The sequence below is a fragment of the Patagioenas fasciata genome, chromosome 16 (assembly GCF_037038585.1).
Source record: "Patagioenas fasciata isolate bPatFas1 chromosome 16, bPatFas1.hap1, whole genome shotgun sequence".
Taxonomy (NCBI): domain Eukaryota; kingdom Metazoa; phylum Chordata; class Aves; order Columbiformes; family Columbidae; genus Patagioenas; species Patagioenas fasciata.
This window is the reverse complement of record NC_092535.1, coordinates 10217052-10241806: the sequence shown is the minus strand read 5'-3', so window position 1 is coordinate 10241806 and position 24755 is coordinate 10217052. Positions and strand designations below refer to the sequence as shown.

At 51.2% G+C, this 24755-nt stretch overlaps 2 protein-coding genes across 6 annotated transcripts in view; both read right to left on the bottom strand.

Moving 5' to 3' along the window:
* LOC136108180 (fer-1-like protein 4) overlaps positions 1 to 9278 on the bottom strand; it is a 39213-nt gene extending 29935 nt beyond the window's left edge. Inside the window, exons 1-11 of one of the 2 annotated variants that reach the window (XM_065849792.2) lie at positions 9208 to 9278; positions 7529 to 7628; positions 5336 to 5427; positions 4019 to 4060; positions 3748 to 3915; positions 3412 to 3472; positions 2023 to 2154; positions 1798 to 1860; positions 830 to 914; positions 433 to 592; positions 38 to 221 (exon numbers count right to left, since the gene is read on the bottom strand). In XM_065849792.2, coding sequence (XP_065705864.2) covers positions 38 to 221; positions 433 to 592; positions 830 to 914; positions 1798 to 1860; positions 2023 to 2154; positions 3412 to 3472; positions 3748 to 3915; positions 4019 to 4060; positions 5336 to 5427; positions 7529 to 7628; positions 9208 to 9263 — 1143 coding nt within the window. In that variant the 5' untranslated portion in view covers positions 9264 to 9278. Of the gene's footprint in view, positions 1 to 37; positions 222 to 432; positions 593 to 829; positions 915 to 1797; positions 1861 to 2022; positions 2155 to 3335; positions 3473 to 3747; positions 3916 to 4018; positions 4061 to 5335; positions 5428 to 7528; positions 7629 to 9207 lie in introns of those variants that run through there. The other variant, XM_071815641.1, reaches the window with a different exon arrangement.
* A 5373-nt stretch (positions 9279 to 14651) lies between these two features.
* CPNE1 (copine 1) overlaps positions 14652 to 24755 on the bottom strand; it is a 43892-nt gene continuing 33788 nt past the window's right edge. For 2 of the 4 annotated variants that reach the window (XM_065849884.2, XM_065849885.2), the window contains 9 exons: positions 24627 to 24725; positions 22894 to 22980; positions 22725 to 22784; positions 22180 to 22313; positions 21497 to 21551; positions 21373 to 21424; positions 19879 to 20012; positions 16932 to 17168; positions 14652 to 15814 (listed from right to left, as the gene is read on the bottom strand). In XM_065849884.2, coding sequence (XP_065705956.1) covers positions 15698 to 15814; positions 16932 to 17168; positions 19879 to 20012; positions 21373 to 21424; positions 21497 to 21551; positions 22180 to 22313; positions 22725 to 22784; positions 22894 to 22980; positions 24627 to 24725 — 975 coding nt within the window. In that variant the 3' untranslated portion in view covers positions 14652 to 15697. Of the gene's footprint in view, positions 15815 to 16931; positions 17169 to 19874; positions 20013 to 21372; positions 21425 to 21496; positions 21552 to 22179; positions 22314 to 22724; positions 22785 to 22893; positions 22981 to 24626; positions 24726 to 24755 lie in introns of those variants that run through there. The other 2 variants (XM_071815642.1, XM_071815643.1) reach the window with 2 other exon arrangements.

Sequence of the window (24755 nt, the reverse complement as noted above, 5' to 3'; positions counted from 1 at the left end):
ATCAGCCCAGCCGCACACAGACTCTTGACAGACCCACCTGCTGCCCGCAGAATGAGACCTGCACGTATGGGTCAATAAAGACTTTCTTCTCCCCTATGATCTTGGAGAAACCACCCATGATGCCCGCGCTCATGCTGGGCAGCCCCTCAGCACGATACAGTTTGATGCAGACCCTGGCCCAGGGTCTCTCTGCAGGGACTCTCTTAGGAAGCAGCAGGTTCCTGAAAGACAAATTCATTTTTCTGACTCTCTCCTGGAATCCAGGAAACACGATGCTGGGAAAAACTCTGACTGGCAGGAGGTTTGGACCCTGCCCCACTACAGGTCTCTTTCCCTGGGTCTTTCCCCATCAGAGGAGGGAAACATGGGGCAAAAAAGGTAGTGTGAAGAGAGATGTGACCGCAGAGCCATGCAAGGCTGCACCGCACCTACCTTTCAATGTCCTCATCTCGGCTGCTGGAGGAGGTGGGAAGGGAGCCCACAACGTCCCCACGTGCAGTGACAGAGATGTTGCACTTCACAAAGCCTTTCACGCCTGCCCGGGTATCCGTGGGGTCACTGATAACAGCCCACTTCTGGAAAAACCTGTGATCTGAGAGGGAAGGAGTTCCCTGTGGAGAGCCCCGGTTACCATTTCACATCCCAACTACATCTGTACAAAGATTGCACTGACCCTGCCTCCGAAGGTGCAGAAGCAAAGTGCTGGTCCTCATGTGAACTAAGTGCTTTAAAGACAGGGCCCTCACCAGACCCAGCAGAGCACCAAGGAAACAGCCGTTTCAGACAAAGCCGGGGGCAGGGGGCAGGTACGCGGTGCAGTTGGTCATACCTGGCTGGCTGTACACCGTCACAACGTCCATCTTGAACGTTCCTATGCACGTTCCCAGGAACGGTATCTTCTTTGAGTGAAAAACCTGCAGACAGCACAAATCCCCCTGAGCACCAAGAGACATGGGCAGCCAGCTGACACATCCAGACACCCCTGAGGAGGACGGGACTGCAAGAGCTGCCTGTTCCAATGCACAGCTCAGGCAGCAGTTGCAAGCTCCTCGTGCACATTGACACATCTGAGTCAGCCCTGGGGCAAACCCATTCCTGCCCAACTGTTCCCACAAAGCCCACCAGCCCATAGCCCTCAGTGAAACCTGGGCCAAGGCAAATTCACATGCAACAAGTTCAGCTTCTTCTGCCAGCCCCAGATGAGCCAAACCCCTAGGACAGACCAGGAGCAGACCTGCTTTCCTGCAGGGAGTCCTTCATCCATGTCCTGCTGGGGTAGGGCAGAGCCATGCCCCCACCAGACTAGTGTATCTCCCAAAACATGAGCTTTGCTTGCTGAAACCCATGCTGTGGGGCAGGGGATTTTTGACGACTACTCTCTGCCTGCCTGGGCTTTTCTGCAAGCACAAATCACTGCCGAGCTCCCCTCATACCAGTCATTTACCTCTGCAACCTGCAGGATGAGGCTCCAGGGTAAGGGGTAGCAGGAAGTCACCCCAAAACAGCAGGGCAGCAAGGCAACGGGCAAGAACCTGCCCCAGAAACCTCACTTCAGTCACTGGATGCAAAGAAAACCTGATGTAGAGGAGGTGGGAAGGCAGCACTGCCCGGCGCTGGCCCAGAGCAGGGATGGGTCTCTGCCGCACTGTGGCCGCAGGTCCTTTGGTCTCTCTATGGGCAGATGCCCCTGGCTAGAAAACCTGGCTGGTGCTGGTGCCCATCACTCCCAGCATCCACATGCAGAAGCATCGAGCTGTACCAGTTATCAGCGAAGGATAAAGAGGAGGACACACTTACCGAGATCTCTATGAGTCTGTGGAATAAAATGTCCCTTGGCTCATGGAATTCAAAGAGAAAATACTGAAAGAGAAGAGCAAGACAGCTGAGCCTCAGGCTCCCAACATGGTCCCACAAGCATCTCTGCCTGAGAGCAGCTGCATCCCCAGCATCCTCTGCAAGGATGGCCCCAGCCATTTGGGACACGGGTAGGGCAAGGTCAGAGCCTCTGTCCGTGTCACCTACTTCATTGTAGAAGGGGCAGTTTGTTGACTTCTGTGTCGCCGTGTGCCTCTTCTCCTCTCCAACCTTGACTACCACAAAGGGGTTAATGTTCACCCCCACCAGCTTCTGCGCTTCAATTATATTAATCCCAACCTGAGAAAATCAGAAGTCATAGAATAGTTTGGGTTGGAAGGGACCTTTAAGGGTCATCTGTGGGAGGAAACATCCATTTGTGGGAGAACTCCCTCAGATCAGCACTCTCCTCCTTTTCAGCTCCATTTCATGCCTGTTTCAGCACCAGTACACAAATGTGCAAGAGCTCTCTCACCACAGGGGTGGACACGTGAGGCAGGCAAGAGCATGGCTGCTGAAATCTGCTATGGCCAGGACAAACCAAAATGGTCCTCGAGATATTTCTTTCACACAAGCAAGGAAATAAAGTGTTAAATCTCCAGCAGCTTTGACAAGAGCAGCCTCCCCAGCCGCACTGTCATTACTTAGTTCCTGATCACAAGGGGATGCAAACCCACCGCTCCCACGTGATGAGGTCTACAGAGCATCTTGGAGAAGATGCCCTTTGTATCTTCTGCCAATACTTCTCTTTGAATCCTACTGAGACGGACACCATTGCAAAAACTGGAATGTGTCTGTCTCATTTGCTGTGACTGGTTATGGGTCTAAGACACGGGGAGAACTGTTCTCACATTTGCTCTCTGAACAAGCAATTAGGCAGTTATTAAGGTGAAGAATAATAGCTACAAGGAGAGGATGGCAGGAAACTCCATCCCTACAAAAGTTTCCTGCTTGGTGGACAGGACCCAGCCCTGACAAGCAGGAGACCCAAACTTGAGTCCACATTTACTTAGAACCAGAGAGGATTTAAATCCATAGCCAGGCTGGGAGAGCTGCCCTGAAATCTCCAGGGCAAAAGATAGGACTGAACTCCATTTCCAAACTCCACAGTGGTTTCACATAAACCTGATGTCAGAGCATCAGCCAGAGCCACAGCTTCACACCAGCCTCCTGGCATGTCCAGGAAAGCCCTGCAGCAGCCCCCACTCCCAGCCAAGTCCCACAGAGTTCCCTGGCGGACCAAGCAAGGCCTTGGGCAACCTGGCAGACACCAGCCCTGCCTGGGTTTCTCCAAAGCTCTGCACACGTGGCTGTACAGGAGACTGTACATCCATAGCCAACTACCTGGCCCAAAAAGAACTTCTGCTCTGGTTGGCGATGCTGGAGCCAGCACTCACAGATGCAGACTGTTCAGGGAGTCTCACACCTTGCCCAGGGAAGCCACACAAAGCAAGAGGGTATCTTCGTGCTAGAGGCCTCACCGGCATATATGGCAACTGGAGAAGCCCAGGCCCACAGTGAGGCAGCTGCAGGGACACACGCCCAGCGTTGCAGTACCTGGAAACTCTGCGGGGCAGGGGTGGCAAAGAGGTCCCGTGCGGAGCAAAGTCTGGAGCGGCTGCAAAGAAAAACAACACAGGTGAGCCGGTCTGTTCATGTACGTGGACCTGAGTCTCCACCAAGGGAAGCAACAGAAACCCCGGTCCTTTGCCTTGGGAATGAGCAAATCACCAACAATCCGTGTTTGAGCCCATTGGGGATGGAAGGTTTCTGACATTTTGCAGAAGCAGAATGCCAAGAGAAGCAGGATTATCCCACAAATCACCCCATGAGCTGGCACTTTCTACCCAAGGGCTCAAGCGGGAGCAAAAGAGAAGAGCACACCGTGGATACCTCTTCACAGGGCTGAAGACAATGCCTGAGACCTCCATCTCAGACACATCATAGAAGTCTTCTTCCTCCTCTTCCTCTTCCTCATCAGTGTCCAGGCCTTTCGCCAGCTTCCTGCCCAGCGCAGCAGCCCTCCTGTCCAGGTCTCTCGCTCTCAGCTCCTCCGCCGCCCTGCAAACCCCATCACATCCCACACCATCAGCCCTGATGAGCGGGCTGTGCGCTCCCCTCCACCCGGGAGATTGAGCCGACGGACTCAAGTACAGCTACTTACTCCAGCTCCTCAAATCCAGGGTTGCAGATGATTAACTCGGAACTGTAAAAAAAAGAGATGCTTTACTGAAAAAAACAGTGTCAGGCAGAAAGGGACCTGGGGGGACTAATGGACAGGAAGCTCAACATGAGCCAACAGTGTGCCCAGGTGGCCAAGAAGGCCAATGGGATCCTGTCCTGTATCCAAAATAGCGTGGTCAGCAGGACAAGGGCAGTGATCCTTCCCCTGTGCTCTGCATTGGAGCGGCCACACCTGGAGTATTGTGTTCAGTTCTGGGCCCCTCAGCTCAGGAAAGAGATTGAAGTGCTGGAGCGGGTCCAGAGAAGAGCAACAAGACTGGGGAAGGGACTTGAACACGAGCCCTATGGGGAGAGGCTGAGGGAGCTGGGCTTGTTTAGTCTGGAGAAGAGGAGGCTTAGAGGTGAGCTCAGCACTCTCTAGAACTACCTGAAGGGCAGTTCTAGCCAGGGGGGGATTGGGCTCTTCTCCCAGGCAGTCAGCAATAGGACAAGGGGGCATGGGCTTCATCTCTGACAGGGGAAACTGAGGCTGGAGATTAGAAAGCAATTCTGTGCAGAGAGAGTGGTCAGGCATTGGAATGGCTGCCCAGGGAGGTGCTGGACTCACCGGCCCTGGAGGTTTTTAAACTGAGATTGGACATGGCACTGAGTGCCATGATCTGGTCAATGGACTGGAGTTGGACCAAGGGTTGGACTGGATGATCTCTGAGGGCTTTTCCAACCCAGTCCATTCTGTGATTCTGTGTGTTGTGGCTGTTCACTGGGGCATTTTAGTACCAGAGCCACAGCCGTGATCCTGCTTGCCTCTTGGCAGGTACACGTGCATCCTCTTCGGCGATGCTTTTCCACTGTCCACCCCGTGCCTGTGGCACTCCACAAGTGACACTCCCCAGACCCTGCTGCCTGTCACCCTGTCCACCCAGACACCCGCACCTGCCCTGGCTTTGAGCACCACCTGTCCGCAGGGTGCCGGGGGTTGCTGCAGTCCAAAGCCGCGCTCTCTGCAGCTTTGCAGCCACAGCGCCTCGCTCCCGCCAGCCAGGAGGCTGTGGAAATACTCTCGAGTCCCAAAGGACTCCCAGGGTGCAGTGGATTGTTGCAGTGACAGGTTCTTTGTGAAGACAAGGTATTTTCTTTCCCAGAGCCCTTGCTCACTTCTTGCTGCTGTAGGGCAGAGATGTGCCAGCCTGGCCAGAGGTGGAGAGTGAACACAGCTGGATTGCACCCCAAAGGCTGCCCCTGGCAAAGGCAGTGGGACAAGCTGCTGGGAAATTCGCTCCTCCCAGGATTTCAGTACCTGTCTCTCATCTGATAGGCAAAGTCCTCTTCATCCCACGTCCCAACTGAGCCATCTGGAGGCTGGTAGCGTAAGTCCAACTCAATGTAGATCTACAAACAGAAAACAAAACTGCCTGAGAGTTCGGCAGCCACAAAACAACTGCAGAGGAGGGGCCACAAAAGAACTGCAGAGGAGAGGAAGGGGAGCATGGAAGAAAAAAAGAACTGAGATGCTGGTAGAAAGAAGAGGAAGGAAGGGAGTCATAACCTCATAAGGAGCCTATTTATGCCAGGGTCTCCTTGTCTGCCTCTTTCAACAGGCTAGAGTTAACCAAACTCCCTCCCCTAGAGCTTCCCAAACTCCAGGATTCACTGAATAAAAGCTGGCTCAAGTTTCCAAATGTAGAATATACCCCAGAGAGGCCTCTGAGAGCCATCTGGGGGCACATTTGGCCAGGGAAGTGGGGACAGCCCTGCAGCAGAGCAGCGGTTTGGAGCGGTGTCTCTGTGGGAGGCAGGAGGCAGCTGGCAGAGCATCCCCGACACGAGAGCTTGGGCAGAAACACCACAGGAGCCACAAGCACACCCAGAGTCTGTGTCACGAGAGACATCCACTTAGCGTTAGTGATGAAGGAGGATGGCGAGAGAAATATGGAGCACATTGGGTATCGGCACAGCCAGCACAGGGCTGAGAACACTTGTTCTGTGGGTGAGCAGCCTGATTTGAAGCCAACACAACACAGGCCAAGCCAACACAGGGAGCAGGTCACTTCTGAGGAGGCTGAGGGGATGTACAAGCTGGGTTCATAGCTCAGTCCCTGGAAAACACATGTTTCTGGGAGGAGAAATACAGCCCAAGAAAACAGTATCACAGTGGCTGGGAAAGACAGCAGGAAAGGCTGGATGGATGCAGAAACCTGCCATAAAGCTGGGTGAATAGCTGAGGTTCTGAAAAGAGCCCTTCAAACCACCAGGAGAAAAAAGGGGTGCAAATAAGTGCCAGAGAAGAACAGGGCTTGGAATAGCAGGAAAGACTCTGTCCCCACTTCGCTGAAGGAGCAGTGGTTGAACAGCCCCTCTCCCCTGGGGAAGTGTCTCTTACCAGCTGAGAGGGGCTCAGGCTGCTCTTGGGTGGGCACCAACCTTGCCTGCCCTGTTTCTGTCCCCCACAGCCCTGTGTGGCCAGGGCTGCACAATCAAAAACTGACCTGGCAAAACCGAATAGGGTTGGGTTTTGGTTGGAGCAGCTCATCAGCATGAGTGCTGCTGTTGGCACAGGGAAGAGGCAGCCAGGACCAAAGGGCTCCCAACGGTATAAGTGCCCCCAGCTCTGTCCCCTCAAACTGTTGCCAGCAGAGAGTGCTGCTGAAGGGACGGTCTAGTCCCTGTCCTTTTACTGGCACAAACATTTACACAGTGAGCTGCATCAGGCTAAAAATCATCCTGGAAATGCTCACTTTCCACCTGGACCCGTTCCCTGATCCAGACAGCTCAGCAATGTGGGAAAGGCAAGCCTGTGCCACTCGGGCTTGTGATCTGGTGGCCACAGAGCTGTGCCCCACATTCCAGCCTGGCAGTGAGTCAGATCACCCATGGGAAGGGCAAACGGGTGCAGCACATCGCAGCGCTGTCTGCCTCCACCTCTCCTCCTCCTGGCCCTGCCCGCAGCCCTGGCACCAGGCAGGAGGGGAGTGGGACCCTCAGCGCACAGCAGGGGGCAGGAAGGGTCCAGAGCCGCTCACGCTGCCCTGGACCATCATTAAGTCATGCAGTTAGCATTGGTGCTTAACCCAAAAGCTCACCGGGGGTCCCAAGGCATCCTGCCACCTTCAGCCTCACCCCGTCCGCTCCCCTCTGCTTCACACCCTGCAGCAGCACCTGCCCATGCACTGCGGGAAGTAGATGGAACACCAGCTCTATCATCTCCCACATTCATCACCCACACCTGGGGAGGTTTTGCTAAGCCCCCTCTGCTCATCCAGGACCTCCACAGGTCTCCAGGGCCCCCAGCCCACCCCACGCACTTCTGGATGTTCCCAGAACCACTAGATGGGTGTGAAGTGCCTGCACCCCTGCGCACCACAGCCCTCCCAGACTCAAAGCAGCACCTTGGACCCTCCCTTGGCCCCAAATCCATCTGGGAAACACCACACAAGGTTTCCCACAAAGCTTTCCTGATCACTGATGGCCAGGCCACCCACGGGGGACTTACACCAGTGACTCTGTGGTTCCTGTCAACAAGGGCCTCCCGGATGATCAGCCTCCCAGACGTCATCAGGTGCTGAAGGCTGAGGACAAGGGTACCGAGAAGCCTGGAACAAAAGCAGAGGCTGCAGGAATACCGCACATAGCATCGTCCTCCACCAGGGGAAGGGAGCACCAGGATCCCACTCGCCTGCTCACTGCCCCTCAGAACCGCAGTGGAGGCAGCAAAATGCAGTGTTTTCCATAGGGAAATACCTGAGACCTGCTGACCCACAGCAGGTTGTGCCTCCACCCCAGCCATGCTCAGGCAGCTGTTGCAGCCAAGCTGCCGTCCATGGCCAAAGGCTTGTGCAGATCCAGCCCCGCTGTATGGGAATGCAGCGGAAGATCGGCAAGGAGGTTGGTTAAATGTAAATACAAGCGAGCTCAGCAGGCCCAGCGATCTCCTACCAGGGCTGAACTGACCAGCGCCTGCGGCCCCGCTGGTGTCACCTCTGCTGAGAGCTCAGGTGCCACTTCAGATATCCCCCGGTAGAGAGGGAACTACAATAAAACTTGCTCTTCGCAATGCATTCATGGCCTCTGGCTCTTCTTGCGATGTGTCCGCCTACGTGCACACATCACGTTTGTCACCTGCCATCGCTCTGCTCCCCAGCAGCAGAGGTGTGTGGGCAGATGCTGGCAGTGCCAGCCCAACCATTTCCCATTGGAATTCTTTGCTCAGCACCATCAGGTTCTGGTGATTTGTTGTTTATTTTATCTATTTGTCCTATAGCTGTTTCTACTGACATTTCAGTCAGCCCCAATTCTTCTGATCCAGCTCCCGTAAGGAAACCATCCAGTCAACAGTGACACAAAGTACAGCCACATTTTCTGCTCTGGCTTTATCTTTAAGTGCCTCACACGTGCTGGACTCGTCTGTTTCCTCCACACCCTCTCTGACACGCTTGTGATGGCTTTTAAAGGTTTGTATTATTAGGTGCCTCTAGAAGGTTGTTCCTGCTGATTTTCCTTCATTTCTTAGATTTTGCCTATCAGGGCTGGCACCTTTCTCCACATCCTGATGTCTCACATGCCCTGGAAGGACAGGCCCCTGCTCCCTCGCCTGCTCCACCACCTCTGCTCAATCTGTCACCTCTACTCTTGGGCTTCTCTAAAGTGTTTTACAACTGCTGGAACAGCCACTGAGCCCACAGTATTATGTCTGTGCCACCTAGGAGTATTTTAAATTCTGGCTGATCCTTTACATCTAAATTGCTATCTTTTTCAAAGGTTAAACCATACTACCACGGGCTTGGGGCTTTTTGCTGCTGATATGCACGTTGAATTTGGGTGTGGCATGGTCATGGTCACCATCTACAGGGCAAGAGCAGGCCCACGCTCTGCTGAAAGTCCTACACTTGAAACTCTATTTTTTAGGGTCCTACTTTAGCTTCGTCCCACCTGGGGGTCTGATCTGGATCCTTAGGTAGTTTTTGTTACTGTTGGTACAACTAAATCATTCCCCATATTTAACTTTATACAGCACCGCTGCCCCAGCCATCTCCATCCCTCTTCTATGACTTGTATCCTGCTCATCTTCCTTCAGATTTCCCATAAAAAGTTTCTACTTCCAGTAGAGAATCTGAGGCCAATTATGTCTTTTCCTCCACCTCTGCTGGTCATCCCAGCAACCACAGGACCTACCTGTTACTGAAGACCTTGCTGCAGTTGTAAACCTTAATGGACAGCATCTCTCCCATGACGAGCTTCCCATAGTGAGGCCAGCGAAAGAACTACAAACAGAGCAGGAAGAGATGACAAGTCATCCCCAGCCACTTTCCCATGTTTGGTACCTGGTTGTCTCTGCAAAGTGACCAAACCAATGACTGTGACATAAAGCTGCTGTGGTGAGAAGTTACCTTCCTGCTGGCCAGGGCAGACCCTGCGGCTGAGAAAGGAGGATGGACAGGGAGGGGTTGAGAGCCCTGCCAGCAGCACAGAGCCCCAGGTGGGGTGCTAAAGAGCCAGAGCACCACCACGCTGGAAAGAGGAGGATGTTTTTTCCTGCTGAGGTCCCTGAGCTGGCAGTTTGTGGGGTGGGGATGGGGCATGGGCCCCTCACAATAAGAAAGGCCTTGAGGTGCTGAAGCGATGTGAGAGAAGGGAACAGAGCTGGTGAGGGGCTGGAGCACAAGTGTGATGGGAGCGGCTGAGGGGCCTGGGGGGTTCAGCTGGAGAACAGGAGCTGAGGGGAGACCTTCTGATCTCTGAACTGCCTGAAAGGAGCTTGGAGCCAGGGGGGTCGGGCTCTGCTCCCCAGGAACAAGCACCAGGAGCAGAGGAAACGGCCTCAAGTTGCACCAGGGGAGGTTGAGGTTGGATGTGGGGAACAATTTCTTCCCCAAAGGGCTGTGGGGCATTGGAACAGGCTGCCCAGGGCAGTGCTGGAGTCACCATCCCTGGAGGGTTGGACAGATGGAGATGAGGTTCTCAGGAATGTGGGGCAGTGCCAGAGTTAGGTTATGGCTGGACTTGATGATCTTGAGGGTCTTTTCCAACCAAAATGATTCTGTGATTCCATGGAAAGGTACAAGAAGTACTTGGGGAGAAGAGATGACCCAGGGCAAGGAGCCACCCGGCTCAGGCACATCACAAAACTGCGCCCCAAGGTGCGATTCACCTGACACCCAGACTGGCTGCCCTGCGGCTGGTAAGAGGGGAAGGTCCCCATGCCCCCAGCCCTGCTCTCCCTCCCCGGGCTGAACAGGGGCATCCAGATGGGACACAGGCATCAGGACCAGCCACCAGCCTGGTACATTCAGGCTTTTAGGGGCTTCAGGGCTGTGAGGATGACAATGATGAACGCTTCCCCCTACCCCACGAGCACCGACCGAGCCAGTACCATGTCCTATGCCTGCCCATGGACGACGTCTGCAGGGTAACCCCGGTCTGCCCTCACCTCCCCGAAGACAGCCTCGGGGCCACAGCGGATCCTCCTCGTCTTCTGGGTGAAGCCTTGGGAAGGAGAGGGACGGTGTGAGGTGCTGGGGGACCCGGCCCGTCCGCCGCGGGAGGGCAGAGCCCGAGCCCGGCCCCCCGTATCCCGCCCGAGACCCACCTCGGAAGCTGAGCTGCACCTGCCGCTCGCCGCGGCCCGGCAGGCGGGACAGGCGGCGGACACCGACGCTGAGCGCCATGGAGCCGCTGCCGGCAGCGCTGCCCGCTCGGCCCCGCTCCGCCCGCCTGACTCAGCCCGACTCGCCCGGCCGGTTCGGCCGCCCGCTCCCCGCCCCGGTGCCCCCGCCGAAGGACTCGGGGAAGCGGGGGGGGGCAGCCCCAGCTGCTCCACCTTCCTCAGCCCCGGGGCACCGGGCTGGCTCCTGTGGGGGGACCAGCATGAGGACCCCGGGGCCACGGCCCAGCCGGGCCCCTCACACTAAGAAAGGCCTCGAGGTGCTGGAGCAAGTTGAGAGAAGGGAACGGAGCTGGTGAGGGGCTGGAGCACAAGTGTGATGGGAGCGGCTGAGGGACCTGGGGGGTTCAGCTGGAGCACAGGAGCTGAGGGGAGACCTTCTGATCTCTGAACTGCCTGAAAGGAGCTTGGAGCCAGGGGGGGTCGGGCTCTGCTCCCCAGGAACAAGGGCCAGGAGCAGAGGAAACGGCCTCAAGTTGCACCAGGGGAGGTTGAGGTTGGATGTGGGGAACAATTTCTTCCCCAAAGGGCTGTGGGGCATTGGAACAGGCTGCCCAGGGCAGTGCTGGAGTCACCAGCCCTGGAGGGTTGGACAGACAGAGATGAGGTTCTCAGGCACGTGGTCAGTGCCAGGGTGAGGGAACAGTTTGACTCGAAGAGCTTGAGGGTCTTTTCCAACCAAAATGACTCTGTGATTCACAGGGGCCAAGCCCTGGTGTGGCACTGTCCCCTTGTGCCCTGGGGCAGCACTGACCCCCAGGGGAGCACTGTGGTGGGTGCTCAGCCTTCCCAGGAGGGAGAAGGGAAACCTCTCCTACAGAGGCCATCGAAGGCCACACTTCAGGGCAGGCTTGGTGCCTTGGGGGGAACAGAGGCTTCCAAAGGCAGAGGGTGCAGGCCTGAGCCCTGCGGTGAGGACAGGAGCCCCGCTCTGTTTGCAACCACACCAACCCTGCGGTTTCTCCAGCACAGAATTGTGGCTTCCACAGTCAAAACTCTCCAAAGCAAACAGAAAGAGGGTGGGGAAGGGAAGCCAACCTGATTAGGAGGGTTGGGCTCTCATGACAGGAGGAAACTGGCATGTGCTCAGCAGCCCCCACTCACCTCTCACCCGCCCCGCACTGGACAGAGGAGCTAAGCTGGGTTAGGTGGGACTCCAGTGTGCTTGTGGGGACAGGCTGCAGCCCCCATGCCAGCTCTGCAGGCAGAGACAAGCACTGAAACACACGGACATTGAGGCAGGAGCTCCAGCTGCTCCCAGGGTGCTGGCACCAGCCGCATGCAGCAGAGAGGGTGCAGGAGAGAGACCCGGGGCTCATCCTGCTGGGAGCCAGCTGTGCTCACAGCTGCACCTGCCGGCTTGGCTGGAGACAGCTCGTCTCACCTGCATGAGGCCTGGTAAGTGAGAGATGCTGGAGCCCTTCTGGAGCACAGATTCAAACCAGATTAAAGTGGTCATACAACCACGAGCTCAGCAGGATTTGGAAGCATTTCTTCCTCCTGGAGGTCTGGCTGTTGCATTCAGAGCCCAGCACCAAATCCCTCCATCCACACACGCTGTACAGGGCACCTTGCAGCAGGCCAGGGTGGCTAATCCAGCTCTGCAAACACCAAGGAGTGAATCACGCCTCTCCAATGAACGGCTGCTTCCAAACAAGCCCTGTGGCTACTCCCTTTATTTCCCTCTCACAAGAGCTGCCTGGACCACCAGGGAAGCAGCGTCAGTGGCAACAAGCCATGGTGGGGAAGATGCCGCTTCACAGTGTGGCAACAAAATATAGCAGGTTGGCAGGATTTGACACCACTTTTGTGAATCCAAATTAGTGAGCTGATCAGTTCAGGGCAGCACAGGAAGCTCAGTGCTCTGACCCCACACCCAGCCATGGCTGGAGGGTGCAATTTAGGCTGTTTAATGGGACATTCAGACCATCCCTGTGTGCTGCTGATGGGTGGATCCTCAGACACCTGCAGCAGTGCCATCACTTGCAGTCACCTCCAGACCGTGCCTTGGTTTTGGTGAAACAGCCCCTGGGGGAACCAAACATTTTAGAGCCCAAGCAGGTGTTTGGGCAAAAGAGAATGGAGCATTATCTCCCATAGAGCAGGGAGCTCTGGTGGGTAGCACTGCACAGCCTGGCACGAAGTATCACCTGTATTTATTGCCAGGTGTCCTTCTAGGAGCGCTCCCACGTGCAATAGCTTTTGATTTATACAGAGCCCCAAGGCCGAAATACCTTTGGGTACGTACAAGGGTGCTTGTGCAATCTCAGTCAAGGCCCAGGTGAAGAGACTTCTGGGGTGTCCCTGTGCTTGCTGGGGAGACGAAGCGAGTGACCCGGAACGACACGCTCTCCAGAGGAAGAAAAGCTGAGCTCAAACCCGACTTCTTGTCTACCTCAAGCGACAAGCATCCCGTGAATGCGCATTCCAGCTACACCCAGGGCAGCACAAGGCAGGACACACCTGCAGCCTCTCACTAACGCCCAGCTGCCGTCCTCATTGCCTCTAAACCCAGGAGCCCCAGGAGACTCAAGAATGAGAGAAAATGGACAAAACTCTGCTGTCCTGGTTCAGCGGCTTCCAAACTTGACCCTCCCACGGCTTTCCATCTGGGCCCACACCCGTGTAGCTCTCACTCTGCTCCACTGACAACCACAGGACTTGAGTCCCTTTGCTCGTTCACATTTCAAACCCTTACCTGTGGGTAAACAGCATCTGCCTCGGACCTGCCTCTTCCTCCGCCACACAGGGAAGGTCTCTCCTGCCATCAGTAGGACCAGCACCTGACAACACCTCGGCTGGCTGCAGAACAGACCCCACTCCTCAGAGTCAGTGCAAAGATGGAGGATTCACTCTCTTCCCGGAGTGGAACTAGCACAAGTTTAAAAAAAGAGGTGAAATGAACTTCTGCTGTGCATTCTGCTGTCTCAGAGCTCATCTTCTGGCCCTCAAGGCTGGAGCAAAGCAAAGTCCCCGTGTGCTTCTGACATCTTGTCAAAGAAACCATTCATTGAAGTCAAGTACTACACACTGCCACTGGTACCTCATCCAAACAAGGGACTGGTGAGCCTTCAGAATTGCTGCAGCAAATACCCTTTAAAGAACACTTCATTTCAAAGAAAAATAATAATAAAAAAAAACCACCTTAAGTTTGCTTCTACACATAGAAGGGAAGCTCTGCCTACGGATTTTAAGCAGCTGAACATACAAGTAAAGGATGCTCTCAACCACAGTGCAGTTTCTCAGAGAACACTTAGCAGTCTTCCTCCCTCTCTTCCACACTTGTAACACATCTCAGTTTAGGCAGCCACTCAAGAAGACAGGTTGCTTGGTTTCCTTCCAGGATCTATGTTCAGTGCAAACTGGGAGCTGCAGGCTGGACGCTGGAGCCTTTCAGGAGAGACAGTTGAGCTTTCTCTCAAGGAAGCTGCCTTGGAGCAGCTCTGCTGCCTGTGGAGCTGGGAGAACACAGCGTGGGCAAAGCTAGGTGTGAATAAAAGAACCAGCACACATTCACCTTTGCCAGTTTGGTGGCAGGTACCATCTGGAACGACAAGTCTAGTTGAGGATGAGGATTCAAACCCAGGTTCTGCTTTCACACGGGTTTGTAACCTGCCGCTTTCATAGCCTGAATCATCAGGGTGGGCTCCCTCCTACTCTCACAATTTCCTGGTTTACCTGGTAGAACAGACAAGTTATTTCATAATTTCACAGGAAAGAAACAGCTTGTCTTACTGCAGGATACACATTCAGCAGTCTCTAGTGATTAACAGGTGACGAAACTAGGGACGGACAACTTGCTGTGCTTCTGCAGCTGATCACACTCAGCCCACGCTAACTCAGGCCAGTACTATAGCAAAGACTTCCTATAAACCTCTATTTCTACAAACCATCTACATGGCTGCAAAACCAAAGGAAAAACTCAGACAGGAAATAAGAGTCCAGACACGTTAAGTAAAAGCAGATTATTTATTTATATGAAACTGAAAGCAATGACCACTTGTAGTGCAATGACATGCCCAAGTTTCTTAATCTCTATTTTGAAGCGAACCATCAACTCCCATCTCTCAAAACGATTCGTGCTTTGCTCTTACGTTCCACAGTCCCCAGGCCACGTAACACACACCTCACACTTCTGAGGACATGGAAGCACCTCTCTGGAGCTCCACAGAGAGTTACTTCTTCAGTTTGTAAGTTCTGTGATGCAAAGAAATCACTCAGAGCATCTTTATTTCAATGTTTCCAGTTGCTGGATTTTGAAAGTCACATTACTGTGGCTCATTAATCCCACCCCCCTGATTAATTAATGGCTAATCCTTGTTAATCCCACCAATAATAAGCAAAGTGCAGTGTTCTTAAACTGTAACAGTGGCTCCAACCAAGAGGCCATCACAGAAGCAATTTTTGATAATGTGATTAAAAAAAAGATTGCACAGAATGGTCACTGAAGTTTAAAAATAAACCTCTACGTATAAAAATATATTGGCACTTTATGAAGGCACAACAGAACTACCTCAAGCATCCAAGTACCAGCCAGTACAGAGAGGTCCCCATTTCCAAGGCAGCTGGATAGAAGGAGAAACACCTACGGAGGAAGACATGATAAGTCTAATTACAGAAAACATGACTGCAATGCTACTTCTACCAAACTCAGGCTGCAGCAGCGCTGCAGGAGCAGCGTGGTGCTCGTGCTCACCCCGACACCCAGCATGACCGGGCCGTGTCAAGCAGTGACGCACGGTGTGATGTGTCAACAGTGCACGGTGGAAACCCAACACGGTTTTCTGTGACAAAAGCTGTCAGTAGTTGTGTTTTTTCTGTATTTACAGTTCTTCCAATAAGGAACACGAAAGATCAGAGATACAGAGCACAAGCAGGTAAGTGAGTTAGTGTGACTGGTACAATCTCAAGGTGCTGAGCACCCCAAGTGTGCAAGGAGAGTGTGGGTGCAGCCAGCTCCCTTCACCCCAGCGATACAGGTGGCCAGGGGCACGCTGCAGTCTACATCTTCTTTATTTCTGGTGGTTTCACTGGTGCCCATCCCTGCCACTTGTAGTATGACACCAGCTGCTTGGGCACTTCAGCCAGAACCATCTGGGAAAGAGCTTCCCGAGGAGCCTGCAAGGAGAATGGGGAGAATAAATCAGAAATGCTGCAGAGAAAGGGTTTATCAGCCCGGTGACAAACTCTCCTGCAGATTTCAGAGTGCGGCCCCCCTTGTGCCCTGTTTCAAGAGTTCCTTGCTGCAGTTTTAGGAGCACTTCCCATCAGGCTCAGCGAGCACTGCTGATGAAAATCACTTGTTCCCACCCCTGCGCTGCTCTCACCTAAAGCCCAGGCTCACACAGCCTCTGTACCACAGAATCCCAGAATGTCAGGGTTGGAAGGGACCTGGAAACCTCATCCAGTGCAATCCCCCCGCCGGAGGAGGAACACCCAGATGAGGTCACACAGGAAGGTGTCCAGGCGGGTTTGAATGTCTGCAGAGAAGGAGACTCCACAATCTCCCTGGGCAGCCTGGGCCAGGCTCTGACACCCTCACCATAAAGAAGTTTCTTCTCATATTTCAGTGGAACCTCTTGTGTTCCAGTTTGCAGCCATTACCCTTTGTCCTGTCATTGGCTGTCACCAAGAAGAGCCTGGCTCCATCCTCCTGACACTCACCCTTTATATATTTATAAGCATTATTAAGGTCACCCCTCAGTCTCCTCTTCTCCAAACTATACGGCCCTGGTCTGGGTGGGAAACTGCCCCAGCCACAAGCAGTTTCTCTTTTCATTTGACTCCACTCATCAACCTAATTCACTGTGCAACGTGCATGAACGCTTGTGCCAACAGTGGGAGTCAGGAGGAGCAGGGCAACAACAGGACTGCTTTCAACAGCAGGGAAGACTTAGCTCAGCTGAAACCACTCATGGGACTCAACAACAGACTGATAATATGATCTCAGGTCTATGCCTAAATGTTTGCATCCAGGAAACATCTCATTTAACTCTGCAATAGCCATGAGACAGTACGTTAAATCAATGACACAGGGAGAGCTCTGTAAGAGAAGCTGCAGGAGCTGCGAGAAGGCACATGGCTTCAAACACAAGAGCAAACACCTCAGCTCTCTCTGGGGACAAGCAGCTTGGACAGCACTTAGAGCAAGCTACCTTGCCATGCTCATTTTTTTAGACGTAATAACTGCATATATACTGGCATCAGGACCCCTCTCAAGTTAAAGACAACTCACATTTTTGAACTGTCGGAAAGGCACGAACTGGACAATGTCTCGTGCGGCTGGCTCTCCTGCTGGGGACCTCAGCACACCGTTGTCTCCGTCCAGGAACTCCATCGCTTTGAAATCAGCTTCACCGACTCCAACAATGATGATGGACATGGGTAGCTTAGAGGCGTTAACAATCGCTTGCCTGGTTTGGTCCAGGTCAGTGATCTCTCCATCGGTGATGATCAGCAAGATAAAATATTGCTGAAAAACATTAGAAAACACCCAGTTACGGAGTTCAGCAGCAAAGCTCACATAACCAAAGGCAGATGGAACAAATGATGCTGCAGATAAGACAAAACCAAAACATTAAAGAAACTTATGTTTATTCCCACTTTTCCATACGCATAACACTTCTCATCATGCACTTCGGGTTTCCTCTGTACTAGTAAAAAAGATAGGGGCTTAAATTCAATTTGTAAAGAACAATTACATCAATTGGTAGAAAGTACTAGAGATGAGTAAAGTACCATAACACTGCATCAAACAAAGCTGCATATAAAATTTACTGATGGATGCTGCTTTACTCACTGACATCTCAAAAGGCTGAAGTTTAATACTTAACATCCCTGGAGCGTAACTCAAAGAGCCTTCTTTTTCCATTACCAATAATTTAAAGTATTAGAAATCTTGAAAGATAGAAGTGACAGATGTTCTAATACAAAGACACTCTAGAAATACAGGAGGGGAAGAATATGGGAGGTTTTCTAGAAAGAAAAAAATACCTCAAACCAACACAGTAGCATGGTAAAGTCTCTAAAATTCTGTTCCTCTTCCAGAGGTTAAGGTTTAGTACCTGGTTATGAATCGAGCAACCACTGATTTATAGCAGCTATCTACAGACTTCAAATTAAAACTAAAAATGAGACACAAAATGAAAATAAAACCCAATTTCAAAATCCAGTTAACACAAGTGTTACTGTGGTTGTACCCCATTACTGACAGATTCTTTATTAAAATAGTTTTTCATCTGTAAGAAAAAGTAGAGATATTTAACATATAAAGAGAAATAAGACTTCCTCAAGTCTTGGGAAGGCTAAAAAACACCCTCAGAAATGTAAGAAATGGTTGTCCACAGACTAAGCACCTCTCAGCATGGGAAATGTATTCAACGTACACACAAACAGGAGTAGGACCAAAAATATCAACACAGCTGGATCACAAGCAAGTATCAGTGTGTACAGCAAAATTCCTTCTGACTGGTCTGTCCAAATGGAATCAGTTAAATCTGTCAGAAAATGAGTCCTTCATCCTTACACAAAAGGACTGAAGTTTTAAGAAATGGAGACAAATTTTAAAGCAGCCGTGGCCACGCCAGCACAGCAATGAGACACGCAGCATGACGTGGGGCAGCGAGGACACGCTGCAACATGATCACCACATCGAGTTGTGGTGAACAGAGCCACATCCAGTTGTTGGCCGGTCACGAGTGGTGTCCCCAGGGATCAGTACTGGGGCCAGTTCTGTTTAATCTCTTCATCAATGATCTGGATGAGGAGATCGAGTGCACCCTTAGTAAGTTTGCAGATGACACCAAGTTGGGTGGAGTGTTGATGTGCTGGAGGGTGGGAAGGCCATACAAAGGGATCTGGAGCGGCTGGATCGATGGGCTGAGGCCAATTGTCTGAAGTTCAACAAGGGCAAATGCTGGGTCCTGCACTTGGGTCACAACAACCCCATGAACGCTGCAGGCTGGGGAAGAGCGGCTGGAAAAGGACCTGGGGGTGCTGGTGACAGCAGCTGAACATGAGCCAGAGTGTGCCCAGGTGGCCAAAAAGGCCTCCAGCATCCTGGCTGGTATCAGGAATAGTGTGGCCAGCAAGACTAGAGAAGTGATTGTGCCACTGTCCTGGGCACTGGGGAGGCCAAACCTTGAATCCTGGGGTCAGTTTTGGGCCCCTCATCATCAGAAGGACATTGAAATACTAGAGAGAGTGTAGAGGAGGGAACGGAGCTGGTGAGGGGCTGGAGCACAAGTGTGATGGGAGCGGCTGAGGGACCTGGGGGGTTCAGCTGGAGAACAGGAGCTGAGGGGAGACCTTCTGATCTCTGAACTGCCTGAAAGGAGCTTGAAGCATGGAGGGGGGTTGGTCTCTTCTCCCAAGTAGCAAGTGATAGGACAACAGGAAATGGCCTCAAGTTGCACCAGGGGAGATTCAGATTGCATATTAGGAAAAAATTCATCATGGAATGGGTTGTCAGGCATTGAACAGGCTGCCCAGGGCAGTGGTGGAGTCACCATCTCTGGAGGGGTTTAAAAGGCATTTAGATGAGGTTCTTAGGGACATGGGTTAGTGCTAGAGTTAGGTTAGGTTATGGTTGGACTCGATGATCTTGAGGGTCTCTTCCAACCAAAACAATTCTGATTCTATGACTGAAGAGTTCTCTGACTCCTTTATTTACCTGGCCCACCAGGTACCCCAATTCTGCGTGCCACCACGGCAGGATGAGCCCTCTGATGTTTTCCTTGGAGGCCAGCTGTTTACATTCTTAGGAGCAAAATCGTTTGGAATAAAATCTCTAGGACCCCTGTACACCGTCCGCATTCCCTGCAGGTGGTGGAGCTTGGTCAGAGCAGTCAGAACAAGGCAACCGCTGACAGAGTGTAACTGCTCTGAAAGCCAACACAGCACCCCTGTGTACTTCAACAGTAAGTACAGCACCAACAAACTGTGAAAAGATAAATATCACTTGAGCAATGGAAACTAATGTCAATGTCTACCAAGTAGAGGTTCATGTCACTCTGTACCAAGAGCGAACCAACAGCCTCTCTGGAGGCTGGGAGGAGAAGACTAAACTTGGGATCCTAAGGAAGGAAGACAACAGCACTTTACCATCCCATTCTATCCCATCATGAACATGAAAACAGAAACACCAACCCAACGCAGATCCCCAGGAAAGGACACGCACTCACTGAAGCAGTTCCCTGTTGTGCCGAGTGCGCTGCAAACCTTGCCACGTGGTTTATAATCGGAGAGAAATTGGTTGGCCCATAGAGCCGGATCTGTGGAAGGATCTGGCGATAGGCGTCCACTATGCCTTGGATCCCTGGAACACAAGGAAGGTGAGCTGCCATGAGAGCCCCACAACTTCTCCTGTCATTATTGTATAAGCATTACTACATAGTACAGCAAAATGATAACAACTTTCACACAGCTGTGAACTCCTAAAGGACAAATAAGCAGCAGGATAACAGCAAATATGCAAAGCACAGGGCAGAAACCTGTGGCCATCTGCAGAGACAGGATCTGCAGATTTCTCCTCCATTCTATACTCCTAACATTAGGCTTTGTGCTTCTAATATCATAAAGCTCATGGAAGCTGCAGGAAAAACTATCCAGTGAAGGTCTGCTGATGCATATGTTTACCTTGTTATACAATTTGTTTTGCTTAATTGCTTACAGTCTAATTAGACAACAAAGTCAGAAACTCTCTGGAAGAGCAACTTTTTCTTTTCCTTGCATGAAAGTTAGACAACGATCTCTGATTCTGTATTCAAACATTTCTGTAACAGAAATAGCAATCCCTAAGGATTTTCCTACACAATAAGCTTTTCTCAGGTTAAACAAAATCTTTTTAAAAGTCTGATTTCTAAATGGTACGTATTCTTCTTTGAATTCATCTAAATTGGCCTGTTCCTGGCCTGTATCAATGTAGCTTCATTTGCCACTGCTACTTGCATTGTCCATCACCCAGCTTTTAGTGCAGTAACTCTCAAAACTAGCACACAGGATCCCTTAAAGCATGAAGAGAGAGATCCCAACACAGCAGACAATGCTGAGGTGACAGCAAAATGCTTGGATTTTAACACTGAATCTCAGATTCCATTTTTTGTCGGCCTTAGACCTGAGAGAAAAACAGAACTGAGATTAAAATGCTTGTTCAAGAACAATTCAGTGTCACGGAATGCTGAGAGAGTTCTTAGTCCTAAAACATCACAATGCTTCTCAGAGAGCAGCCGTTAAAAGCAACTGAGACAACCTCCACTAAGGAAGGTGGCTATACAGAAAATAAGCGTCCAAGACAACCCTTTAGAAGACAACCTTCAAACACAGACACATTGTTGATGGAGTGAGTGTCCCTGGCCTCTGTCAGCCTTAGCAGCTGGTCGCTCTGGAAGCACAACCAGCACAGACACATTGCGGACCTAGAACATACCAGAACTAATCAAGTTGCATGAACAAGAATTTCAGCACAGACTAACAATCAAATTAAATCTAGACCCCCTTCACTGGAGCTTACATAGACCGCACCATCACACACCAACTTTCCTCAGCATCCAGGTGAGTGCAGATCTAGTTCGCTGCAAGACTTGGTGCTGCATCTGTTTTTCACCAGTCATGAGACAAATACACCACTTCAAACATCTGTCCCTCTCAGTGAAATATTCATTAACAGGTGTCCTCACCTTGACAGTAAGGGTTGCTGGGGTTGAAGTTCAAAGCAAACTCATGAGATACCTGGAAAAGGGGATATCACAGTCAGGGAACGCAGATGTGGACACTGACTGCCCGGCGCTGTGAGGGCCCTACCTGCCAGTTAGGAGGAACCTGAGCTCCAAAACCGAACGCAGGAAACAGCTTGTCCCTGGGGAGAAAGGGCAACAATGAGAAGTGGGAAAGAGCAATACTTTAATAACTCACTATTCTGTTTTATGGCCAGAAATCAGCTGGAGCCAAGGTTCAATTCTTGCCACAAGGAACAGGTATGCCATCCAGCTCCCCATGGCCAGTCACCGGTTACCCAAGGGTTTCAAAGCTTAGGCCCAACAGATTCAGAATTTCTTTCAGTGCAACACTCCAAAGTACGCTCAGGAGATTTCAAAGTAGCAAGAGAAAAGCCAACCCAACCATGGCCTGGCTAACGGACACAGCAAACATGCTCCCATTGCATCAAACGTTCATGTTTGAAACGCACCATCGGCAACAAGTGATTAGTGACCACCTAAAGCAGCGTTACAGAGTAAGTAACCCAGGGCCATAAAACGGTAGAGCTGGAGGGGTAAAACAAACAAATCTGCCAAATTACAAAGGGCTGCTGTTGCCCTCCTTAGCAGCAGCAGATGCAGGAATGCTGAGGGGATGTGCCGAGGAAAGGCAGCACCTCAGTCACTCAAACACTCCAGCTCCAGAACAAGTTGTCAGCTGTGATCACTGACACTACCTGCTGTGACTCGTTTGATGCGGTGGTTAGATCTGTTAAGATCATTACGTACGTGTCATAATCCTGGACTACACTTCCCACACTCCAGATGGCTATCAGGTACTCATTTATCCCATCAGGGCTGATGTAGTGAAGAGAATCTGGTGACCTGGGATCTCCGTTGGAGCCAGTGAAGTCTACACCCACCTAATCAGTTGAGAGGGCAACAGCAAGTCACTGGTGCATCACCATAAGGAAACGAGAACTAATCAGAAACAGAATCCAGATCAGGTCCACACAGGTCCCTCCTCCAGGCACACATGCAGCCCGATACAGGAACAAGCCTGTGCACCTTCTCCCGCCAGGGTACACGCATGTTTAAGAAGCAATCCTTCCCATTGATTCGCTTCTCCAAAGTTTAAGAAACCCTAGTTCTGTTAAAATCACTATTTGATCACAAGTAGTAAAAATACAGTATCATTTGGTTTTTTGCAATCTTCATCACTGCAAAGTGACATTGCATTCGCTGTCATTCACACTGCAAATTAAAGTACTAATCACAACTTCATTGCTCTTGTCCTGACATCTACCAAAACATGCCGCGGGGAAAAAACTCACCGTAAAGTTAATCTGGCAGCCTCCCATGACGTAGTCCAGAAATGAATATTCTGTCTCAATCTAGAGGAACAGACACTATTACACCTCATCCCCACAAGAAGAGTTTTAGAAGAGTTTTCATTACAACCAGAAAATTTAAAAAGCCAGAAACCAACAAGAATCTTCCTACCTTGCAGGATTTTATCCTGATAATGCCAGAGTTTTTGTAGCTCTTTTTCTTCTGCTTTTTCTCAGGATGAATGCATTCAAATTCCACCTACAGAAAGCAAGCATGCAAGAAGCAAGTTCCAGAATATCTGCATTTACAGCTGGGAAAATTATTCAAATAGACAGTGTCAGACACCATACAACTTCAGAGAGATCCAAATATCTGGCAGAATTCTGGAACTTAATTTTAAAAAGGTTTGCAACTACTTGGACTGCTATCTGACGAGTTAAACGGGATGTTCTTGCTACTAGCATTGAAGACCTCAGAAAAGTCTCTCTCCTTAACAATATAATTGGTATTCTGCGTGCAATCATGAAACAGTGCCATTGTATCAGAGGGAAAAAGAGCCGATCAAAAATACGAGTATTTCTCTTAACATAACTGGGTTCTTTTTGGTTAAGGGAAGGGAATGCAAGAGAAGACAAGGAGGCAAATTCTCAGGGCGGGGGAAGCCAAAAAAAAGGTTGCAGGTTCCCAATTGCACTGTTTAATGTTTAGTTTCACTTGCACTGGTTCTGATTTCACACGGGCCAGGGAAAAAGGCAAGGATCACAACAACTACATCAAGCTGACTGGCAACTGGAAGCAGTCGTAGGCTACATCCTGTCTGTGGATTCATCTGTCTGAATTCACACGAGACATCTCCACCAGAACAAGAGTTCAGGTTTTCTCTGCAGACAACAGAGAGAAACGGGCACCACCAGCAAATGATCCAACTTAATCTAAACTGGATGCCCAAGACAAGGTAAGAAGAGTCCCCCTTGGAAGCACTGCTGTTCTCTGTTAGCTCGGAAGGCAACCCGAGTGCTCGTGAGGGTGACAAGCTCAAGCACAAACGTTACCTGAGACAAGCCAACCTCTGAACTCGTCTGTTAAAGTGTGAACAAGCCCTTTTATTTCCACTTGACTCAGCAGAGGTACCAGCAAGCTGAACTGCTGGGAAAAGCAGCTGGTGGGCAGCAGACAACAGATGTCTTCAGGAATAGGAATGGTAACAGCACCCAAGGAAAACAGAGCAGTGTAATTCTGCTCTGGGGAGACCCCCTGCAGTGCTGGTCCAGCTCTGGGTCCTCAGCACAGGACACACATGGATCTGTTGCAGAGGGGCCAGAGCAGCCACAGGAATGACCCGAGGCTGAGAGAGCTGGGGTGTTCAGGTGGAGAAGAGAAGCTCCAGGGAGACCTTATTGCAGAGTTTCCAGACTTAAAGGCGGCTGATAAGAAAGACGGGGACAGATTTTTACAGGGTCTGTTGTGATAGGACAAGGGGTGATGGTTTTAAACTAAAGGAAGAGAGATTTAGAGTAGATATAAGGAAGAAATTGTTGCTCCTGAGGGTGGTGAGAGCCAGGCCCAGGTACCCAGAGAGGTGGTGGATGAACCATCCCTGGAGACATCCCAGGCCAGGCTGGATGGGGCTCTGAGCAACCTGAGCTGGTGAAGATGCCCCTGCTCATGGCAGGGGTGGCACTGGATGGGCTGGGAAGGTCCCTTTAACACAAACTGTTCTGTGATTCTATGATTCCCACACCAAGTTTTATTCTCCCCAGATGCTGACTAAGTAATACAAAGGTACAGACAGAAAAATCCACTTTTGGAGCCAACAACTAGAAGTATATCTCCAATGTCAATATTAAAAAAGGTTTGTGAAAGACTGAATGCTGGACCAAGTTCAGGGGGTGCAGAAAGCTCACCGGAGAGCTGTTGCCCGCATTCTGCAGCTGAGTCAAGTTGGTTTCAAAAGCGCCTATCAAGTCATGCGACCCATCGCTGTCGTGATCTGCACACTGTACCTGCAAGGGGAGAGAGCACAAGCAATGGGC